General features: G+C 41.3%; 1 protein-coding gene across 1 annotated transcript; it reads right to left on the bottom strand.

Moving 5' to 3' along the window:
- Positions 1 to 6,067: 6,067 nt before the first annotated feature.
- On the bottom strand, positions 6,068 to 9,394 carry LOC124249603 (seminal plasma protein HSP-1-like). The gene is made up of 5 exons (XM_046680691.1): positions 9,319 to 9,394; positions 8,211 to 8,255; positions 7,034 to 7,165; positions 6,698 to 6,836; positions 6,068 to 6,170 (listed from the first exon to the last, which is right to left on the bottom strand). Exons 1-5 carry the CDS (start codon positions 9,392 to 9,394, stop codon positions 6,068 to 6,070), a joined length of 495 nt encoding a protein of 164 aa, XP_046536647.1.
- Between the last annotated feature and the right edge of the window lie 202 nt (positions 9,395 to 9,596).

Here is a 9,596-nt window from a genome sequence, read left to right as displayed (position 1 = left end):
CTTCTACCTTGCTGCCCTTAGTATTTTTTATGTCATTCACTTTTGCCAGTTTCACTAAAATGTGCCTCACAGTAGGACTTTTTAAATTAACATATTTAGGAGATCTGATAACATCTTCCACATGGATTTCCATCTCCTTCCCTAGGTTTGGGAAGTTCTCTGCTATCGTTTATTTGAAAGAGCTTTCTGCTCCATTCTCCTTCTCTTCTCCCTGTTGAATACCTATAATTCTTATGTTGCATTTCCTAATTGAGTTGGATATTTATCAGAGACTTTCTTCATTTCTCTTTAGTCTTAGATCACTCTCCTCCTCTATCTGGAGTATTTTGATATGGCTATCCTTGATTATGCTGATCTGCTCCTCTATGATGTCTGCTTAAGCATTCAGGGAATCCATATTTTGTTTTATCTCATAGATTGTGCCTCTCATCTCTAATAATTCTTATTGATTCCCTCTTATAATTTCAATCTCTTTTGTGAAATACCTCCTGAACACATCGAATTGTTTCTCTACACTCTCTTTTAATTCATTGAGTTTTTTTGATGATAGCTATTTTGAGTTCTCTGTCATTTAGATTACATACCTCTGTGTCCTCAAGACTGATTTCTGGATACTTGTCATTTTCTCTCTGGTCTGGAGATTTAATATAATTTTTGTTACTGCTATAGGTTGTGGCTTTGTTCTTTAGCATGTTAGTATTATTTGGTCCTAGTTACCACATATCACCACTGAGTGAGGGTCAAGAGCTGTGTATTTTGAGCCCTCTGCCTTCCACTGGGATCCCAGGCACTGGAGCTGGCACTGGTTGGGGGGGGGGGGCTGCTTTCTCCTCATGCTCTCACAGGCTTTTTATTTTTTTAAAGATTGGCACCTGGGCTAACAACTGTTGCCAATCTATTTTTTTCTGCTTTATCTCCCCACCCCCACCCCACCCCCACCCCCCCCGTACACAGTTGTATATCTTAGTTGCAGGTCCTTCTAGTTGTGGGATGTGGGATGCCACCTCAACGTGACCTGATGAGTTGTGCCATGTCTGCGCCCAGGATCCGAACCCTCGGCCACCGCAGTGGAGCGTGTGAACTTAACCACTCGGCCACGGAACCAGCCCCTCCCATGCTTTTTTGATCTGCTCTTGCTATCTGCTCTACTGCGGTGTTGGCTTGATGAGGTGAAACCCGTGATGCCTTTCGTCCTGGTAGGGGACATTCCTAAAGGCTGCAAGGGCCCTCGAGGATCTTTGATGTTCCCATGAACCAGCACCCCCTCTCCTCTTCCTTCTTTCTCAGAGGCCACGTGCAGTCCCTGATCACAGTCTTTTCTCTTATCCCATTCCATCTCCTCCAAGGGAGGCTCCAGCTTCTCTGCCTTCTGACGTATGGTTGCTTGGGTGTCTCAGATGTCTTTTGTGTTGTGTGGATGTCCTCTGTTGGAAGATGACTGTCTCTTTCATTTTATGGTGGAAGGGGTAGATCACTGGAAGAACTCACTCCACCAAGATGCTGATGTCACTCCCTGTGTGTTGTTTTTTAATCCATCCAGCCACTCTGTGTCTTTTTATTAGAGAATTCAATCCATTTACATTTAGAGTGATTATTGATATACTTAATACTTAGGCTTAATACTGCCATTTTATCTCTTCTTTTAAGGTGTTCTATATTTCCATTATTTCTTTTCCCTTGTATTTCTGACTGCTGTTTCAGTTTGGTGGCTTTCTCTTTATTTATGATTTGTGGCTCTTCTCTGATTTTTTGTCTAGTGGTTACCATGAGGTTTCTATAAAATATCTCATAGAAGGGCCAGCCCCATGGCCAAGTGGTAAAGTTCGCACACTCTGCTTCAGCGGCCCAGGGTTTCCCCGGTTTGGATCCTGGGTGCAGACATGGCACTGCTAATCATGCCATGCTGAGGCAGCATTCCACATAGCACAACCAGAAGGACCTACAACTATAATGTACAACTATGTACTGGGGGGCTTTGAGGAGAAGGAAAAAAAGGATGGCAACAGATGTTAGCTCCGTTGCCAATCTTAAAAAAAAAGAAAAAATCTCATAGATGAGCTAGTCCATTTTCAAATAGCCTCTTATCTCCATTAGCCTTAACAGGTTCCATTCTTCTCCTCTGCCCCTTCTGAGTTATTGTTGCCACAAATTATTCTTTTTTGTGTTGTAATTTTGTGACTGATTTGAAGAGTTTACAGTTATTTTTGGTGCTTTCCTTCCCTTTATCTTTTATGGTATAATCAAGTGTTTGTTAACCTGTTTGGATCGAGAGCTGCAATGTTCTGATTTTGTCTGTCTATATATCTCCTTGCTCAAAGATTTGTAAACTTTGCCATTTTGTTTCAGGTATGAAGGTTTCCTTGATTGTTTCTTGTAAGGGAAGTCTAGTGGCAATGAACTCCCTCAGCTTTCGTTTACCTGGGAAAGTTTTTATTTTTCCATCATATCACAAGGATATTTTCACTGAATAGCATATTTTTGGCTGAATGCTTTTGTCTTTCAGTATTTTGGATATATCATTCCACTCTCTCCTAGGCTGTAAGGTTTCTGCTGATAAATCTGCTGAAAGCCTGATAGGGATTCCTTTGCAGGTTATTTTTTCCTATTTTGCTCCCCTTAATATTTTCTCTTTGTCATTGACTTTTGCCAGTTTTAATAGTATATGCCTTGGAGATGGCCTTTTGCATTGATGTAATTCAGAGTTCTATTGACTTCATGTACTTGTAAGTCCAGGTCTTTCCCCAGGTTTGGGAATTCTCAGCTATTATTTCTTTGAACAAGTTCTCTGCTCCTTTTTCCCTCACTCTTCCCTCTGGAATACCTTAAATCCTTAGGTTGCTATTACTAATTGAGTTGGATGTTTCTCGAAGAATTTCTCCATTTTTTAAAAATCTGAGTTCTCTTTCCTCCTCCACCTGAAACATTTCTATATTTCTATTTTTTAGGTCATTTATTCTCTCCTCCATAAGGTCAGCTCTATTATTTATGGTTACTGGATTATTTTTTATCTCATTAATTGTGTTCTTCATGTCCAGAATTTCTGTGTGGTTTTTTTTATTTTTTGAAGGGTTTCAATCTCTTTGGTGAAGTATTCCTTCAGCTCATTAATTTTATTCCTAAGTTCATTGAACTGTGTTTCTGAATTTTCTTGTAACCTGTTGAGTTTCTTCATGGCAACTATTTTGAATTCTGTCTCATTTAGAATGGAAATTTTCTTGATTTCTTGAATGGTTTCTGGAGACTTGTCATTTTCCTTCTACTCTGAAGTGTTACTGTAGGACTTCATTGTTTGATAACTTGATCCTTTGCTGGCACATTTTTGGTAGTATAAGGCTGCAGATTTCAGCTACCACCAGTGGAGGGGGTAGGAGCAGTGTTTTCTGATCCTGTCCCGTCTGCTGGAAGTTGTGCCAGTAGCGTTGCTCTTTATTTGCACAGCCTGGCCAAAGCCAGTCAGTGGGTCACTCTCTTTCAGGCAAGGCTGCTGCACAGGGCAGGGGACCAGCTGAGATGCTGTGCTAGGTACGTGGTGCACTTTTTTGTGTATGGGTTGGCACTGCACTCATGGGTGGTTTGGCTAAGTTACTGCACTTGGTTGGTGGGGAGATGTTATTCATGCTGAACCACCATTGTTCTGTGGGGAGCATTCCCATGTGTGGGGCTGCTATGGCATACTGAGTGCTCCCTTGTCCTGGGCTACAACTCCAAAAGTGTTTGTGCATGAGCCAGGCTTCCCTGCCTCCTCTCATAGTCAGGTAAGTCTCTGTGTGAGGCTCTGTGACCTTGATTGTTGCTACAAGGGTGGGGGAGGGGTCTGCTTACCTGGTTCCACTGCTTCATGAGGATCAAGTCCACCTACCTGCAGATGGATGGCTGTGTGAATCTCCCAACTCCTATCATGCTGTGTAGAGATCTTCTGTAGGTTAATGAATGTACATTTAGTTGTGACTTAGAGGGGAGAGACAAACAGATCAACTAGCTCAGCCATCATGCTGACATCATGAGCCAAGTCCCTTGAGCATTTCTAATACAGGGATTTAACTTCATTGTTTTGCATTTGGCTAGCCAGCTTTGGCAGCACCATTTGTTAAAAAGTCTATTGTTTTGCCTATTGAATGGTCTTGGCATGCTTGTCAAAAGTCATTCGACCAGAAATGTAAAGGTGTATTTCTGGTCTCTCAGTTCTATTCCATAGTCGTTCAAAAGGTGAGAATCACCTTGTGTTGATTACTGTGGCTTGGCACTAAGCTTTGAAATTGGGAAGTGTGAGTCCTCCAATGTTGTTCTTTCAAGTCAACACTGTTTAGGCTATTCTGAGTCCATGAATTTCCATACATATTTTAGGATCAGATTGGCATTTTTGCACAGAAGACAACTGAGGATTCCATAAGGATAGAATTGCATCTGGAAGCCAATTTAGGGGTATTGCCATCTTAACAATATTAACTCTTCCAATCCATGAACATGGGGTATTTAAACAGTTTAGGCCTTCCTTAATTTCTTTCAATACTATTTTGAAATTTGTATGAGTATAAATCTTGTGCTTCTTTGGTTAAATTTAATCCTAAGTATTTTATTATTTCTGATATTATTGCAAATGGAATAGTTTTCTTCATTTTGTTTTTGGATTATTCATTGCCAGTGTGTACAAATATAACTGATTTTTCAATTCATTTTGGACCTTTAAACTTTATATATGAGTCCCATTTTCTTATATCATTGTATGTCTCAATTTTTTTTGTAACCTGGAAATTTTATAGACTATATTGTGCAAACTCTGCACAATGATTACTACCTACCCAGGGCTTATTGTTTACAATTTTGGTGACTTGGCTGGACTCTTTCAGTGATGTCCATTTTCTCTGCAGGGTGCCTCCACAGGCATACACCCAGTCACCCTGGTGAGACAGTCATTGTATCAGAGTGGTCTGAGTATCTTTTCCTCTGATCTCATAATGTTCATAATGTTACTTTCATCTTGCAGAGCTGGTTGGTTGTGTGCTGGGTGGGGATCCTAAAGTAGTTCAGATCCCACAGACTCTTGTTCTGACTGATATTTAGTGTATTTTCTTGAATAATTGTGTCTCTAAAATCCATTCAGAGAGACCAGAATAGAAATTTGAATCTTGTTCTCTGGGACCACATGAGAAGCCTTTCTAGGCTACTTTACTGGATAGTCCTTAAACTGACCTAGTTTTAAATTCAGGTGAATTACCAACTTGAACATCATAGAGGCCAAGAAGGGTGACCTCCCTGAAAGGTGATCAAAAAGTCATCCTCAATCCCATAGCCACTATTCTACATCTTTCTGGGATGCTCTTGTAACTGGAAGAAAGCTTATGCTTTACCTTCCCTGCCCTTCTTTGTTTCGGTCACATGTGAATTTTACTTTGTCTCATTAAGCCCAGTTATTTACTGATGCATTATTTTTCTAGAATATCTGGTGGTTTTTTTTTTAAGGGTTAGGTCTTTTGAAAAACGTCTGAGGGCCAAGGAGGTGTCAGGTTCTGCACATAATACTTGATGCCAGGGCAAAAAGGCAACCCATGTCATCCTCCAAAAGATTCAAGTCCCTCAGAGAAAATTGAAACTTTAATTGCGAGTAGAGAGTGGGTGTCCTGGAAGGATGTGGTCAGGACTCCTTATATTGGGAGTCAGAGACTATCTCCAGGAAGAAATAACATTTCACCTAAGTCAGGAAAGAAAAATCACTTAAGATGGAGACCAGCTCTCCATGCCCTCTGGGATCCTCCTCCAAACCTCACCCCAGTGGCCTGCACACTACACCATCAACATTCAATCAAGCCCACAGAAAAGACAACTCTGATGTGTGTTGATGTTCCATCACCACACAGGGTCTGGAGGAGGAGAGGGCCAGGACATGAAGATCCTGTGTAATCAAGCTGGGCACACTGAGACCCTCCCATTGGAAAGATGGTTCCTTTCATGAACGGGAAACAGAACCACACCTGCAGAGAAAGTGGTTTATTGATTGAATCCAGGCAAAGTGGGAACAAAGTGGAGTTTCAGGGAAAGTATTTCACCTCCGTTGCACAGAGCATCACCTTCATGCTTGAGATTTCTTGATTTTCTTCATGCAGATTTCAAAGCATTCATTGCATTCATGGCCATGGGTTAGATGCACTGTACAGCAATTTAATATGGTGTTGCTGTCAATGTTAAGGAGTTCTATTTATTTTTCCAGTCAGTCACATGAATGCCAAGGTCTGTTTCTCTTTTCCTCCTTCTCCTCTCTATCTGCTCTTCCCTATCTCTACTCTTGCTTTCACATGCTTGCTCATAAGATTATTCTACTGTCTCTTCCTCTCTCTCTCTCACCATCTCTCCCTGTACCTTCTCCTTCCAGTAATCCTCCCCAGATACTCGTCGTTCCATTTTTAACCCTGCAAACTCTCTTTCTTCTCCCTTTTGTAACTTTTCATCTTTTGTACTTTGTGTTTGGTGCCTTATTCTCTTTGAAACTTTTCTCCCTTTTCTCCTCTGTCTCCTCTCCAAACCTCTGCTCCTCACTCTTCCTCCTACATCCTTTCTACCTCATTGCAGCCCTCCACCTGTCTCCTCTTGCCTTTTCACTCCTCTCTGGGTCACCTTTTTCCATCTCTTTATCCATCTCTGTCTCATCTCTGATCACTCCCACCTTTCTAATCCTCCCCCAAGACACTTACCTTTTTATTACTAGCAATATCTCCAAGCTCCATCACGGTCATAGCTAGTAGTGACTGAGCACCAAGAAATCCAAAAAAGACTCCCATCAGTTGTGCAACGGTTGTATGTTTGGCCACGATAGACAAAGGGAAAGACACATTTGGCATAGTCTGAAAGTACAAGGAATGGATGAGAAAGTGCTTCACAGAAAAAATTTTCATGTATTTTCAGGAGAAAGGAACATGGATGTAACATGTTAGGAAAGACAAGGTAAAGCCTGAGGCTTCCTTCTAGTGGGCAAGTATGGAAGTTCACCCTTCAGCTGGGAAGTCACGTGCTCTCCACATGAGGAAAGCTGCATACTCACCGTCATCAACACAATATTTCCATTTCCCTGAATAATCTTCATTTAGAGAACACCATTTGAAAAAGGAATCAGCCCTAGTGCAATCAAAATACCATTTGCCGCGATAGTTGAATGGGAAAGAACATTTATAATCTGCAAAAAGCAAAGACATTATCTTCATCAGCTCTTCAGGGCATCATTAGCTCTGCAGTAACTCTGGCAAAGCTTCTGTTCCAGCTAGCTCATCTTCAGCAAAGGCCTGCCATGTAGAAGGCCCTTTACTAAGCATCAGGGATGTTAAGGTCAACGTGAAGTGATCTCTACCCTCAGGGACTAGGAAAGGCTCTTTAACTTCCAGTGACATTTACCCAGAGGCATTTCCGTGGATATTGGAGCTCCAGGCAATGGACGAGCTTGCCAGATAACAAAGTAGCCTGATTTTGCATCATAATTTTTGTCACCTGTTATGTTGTGTCTAGAGCTGTAGTTTCTGCTTTCCCACATTCAACACCAAAAATCTAAAGAGATTCTATCTCTGTGAACACAGGCAATTTCTTCTTCTTGTCATTAATATTCTGCCTCACATCATATGGAAGCATGATTTTTATCTGTGCCACAATCATGGCAGATCTAAGACAGTTTCAGTGTGCACTGACTTAGCCATTTTAATGGATCAAAGATGAAAATTCCAGGAAGACAGAGGGCTTTGTGGTTATGTGGACCTGGCCAAGGCATCTTTAGACTTGATGAATTCTATCAGCCTTATCAGTGGATTTCCTGGTCACAGACGTCAACTCTCCACAACTCACGTACATAGTTCTGTTGAATACTATCTCCCTACCCAATCCTGCTTCATGCCTCTTGGGCAAGCTCCCTTATTCGAATGTCATCCCTTGGCATGAGGCCCTATTTATCTTGGCATATGGCACCAGCCCTGAAGCCCTGACCTGGGGTCAGATTCCAGTCCCACTCTCTATAGGCTGCTTAGCATTGATAAGTAAACATCTCTATGGTGAGCCACTTGTTCCTCACATACAACCTGGAGATGTGTGCACTTGCATCTCCAGTTACTGAGAAAGGAAAGTAAAGCACTTGCATGGAAAATATCTCCCAAGAATCTCAATCACAGTTTCCTCCCCACACAATATTTGGATTTATTTGATTGTTGTTTTGTTTCATTATTTTCCAAATAGATTACCTGGTTTCATTGTGGCAGAAAGAGTGGTCGTAATCGGCTGCTTATCTGGAAAAATTCAGAGTAAAGGAGATGGTTGGAGATAAGACGAGAACAAAACTACGGCACTCTGAATACATTCTATAGTAGGACCTGCCCTGCATCTATGACTTTCTTTTTTTTCACACTGAAATTTTACAAATATTTTTATCATGGTAAGAACACTTAACATGAGATCTTCCCACTTAACACATTTATTTCTAGAGATTGGCACCTGAGCTAACATCTGTTGCCAATCTTCTTTTTTGTCTTCTTTTTCTTCTTTTCCCCAAAGCTCCCGAGTGCATAGTTGTGTATTCTAGTTGTAGGTTCCCCTTGTTGTGCCATGTGGGATGACGCCTCAGTGTGGCCTGATGAGTGGTGCCATGTCTATACCCAGGATCCAAACCAATGAATCCCTGGGCTGCTGAAGCAGAGCACACACCTTAACCACTTGGATATGGGGCTGCCTCCCAACTTAACACATTTTCAATTGTAGGTTCTAGTAATCTACTATACAATGTAGTGATGAGAATTAGAAATACTGTATTTTTTTCATATTTTGACATCCATGTTTTTTTTAAACAGATACACTCTGGATGTGTGTACTATAGGGTTAGACATAACATATGAGCAAGATTCTGACACTTTTTAACTGTTATCATACTGCCATACATGAATTACACGCAGGAACCATAAGATATTACCTGAGACTACACCTTTCCTGTTATTGCAAACGTTGAATTCCATTTCCATCAAAAACTCTTCCTTAGAACAATATACCTAACCCTGTGTAGAGGCTGCCCATGGCTGGGACATTGGAAGGATATTTAGGAATGAGGCAGCTGTCATGAGGGTTGATAGGCAATAACAATGTTGGCTTTTGAGTAAGATTGACTAGGTTTACATTTCAAACACTTGTTTGAAAGTTAAATATAATGTAAAGACCATAATAACGTCTGGTCCTTGGGATATACTCAAGAATTGGCAGATATATTTCACATCACCACTATTATTATTATTCTATTACACATCAACCCATTTCTGGTGCAGGTTCTTTCACACCAATTCCAGCCCTTCTCCCCTCCCTCACCTCCATCCACATGGTCCAGTTGGAGAAAGATACAAGTGCCAGCCAAAATCAGAAAGATTCCCAAACGCGGTGCCATGGCTGCTTGCCTTGCTGGGACTGACAACATCAATAGCCACTGCCTTTTTATCTACCCCCTTACACCTTACCCCACACCCCCTCCATCTGATAAAAATCAATCTCACCAGGAGAGTGCTTGTGCATTCCTAAGCCTGAGAGCATGAAGTTCAAGTTTATCTCTCAGGTAGCATGCACAGGACATTGGCTAGCCATATAATGTC

This window comes from Equus quagga, chromosome 13 (genome assembly GCF_021613505.1).
Source record: "Equus quagga isolate Etosha38 chromosome 13, UCLA_HA_Equagga_1.0, whole genome shotgun sequence".
Lineage (NCBI taxonomy): Eukaryota > Metazoa > Chordata > Mammalia > Perissodactyla > Equidae > Equus > Equus quagga.
The sequence above is the reverse complement of the archived record's forward strand: the minus strand, read 5'-3'. Positions and strand labels throughout refer to the sequence as shown.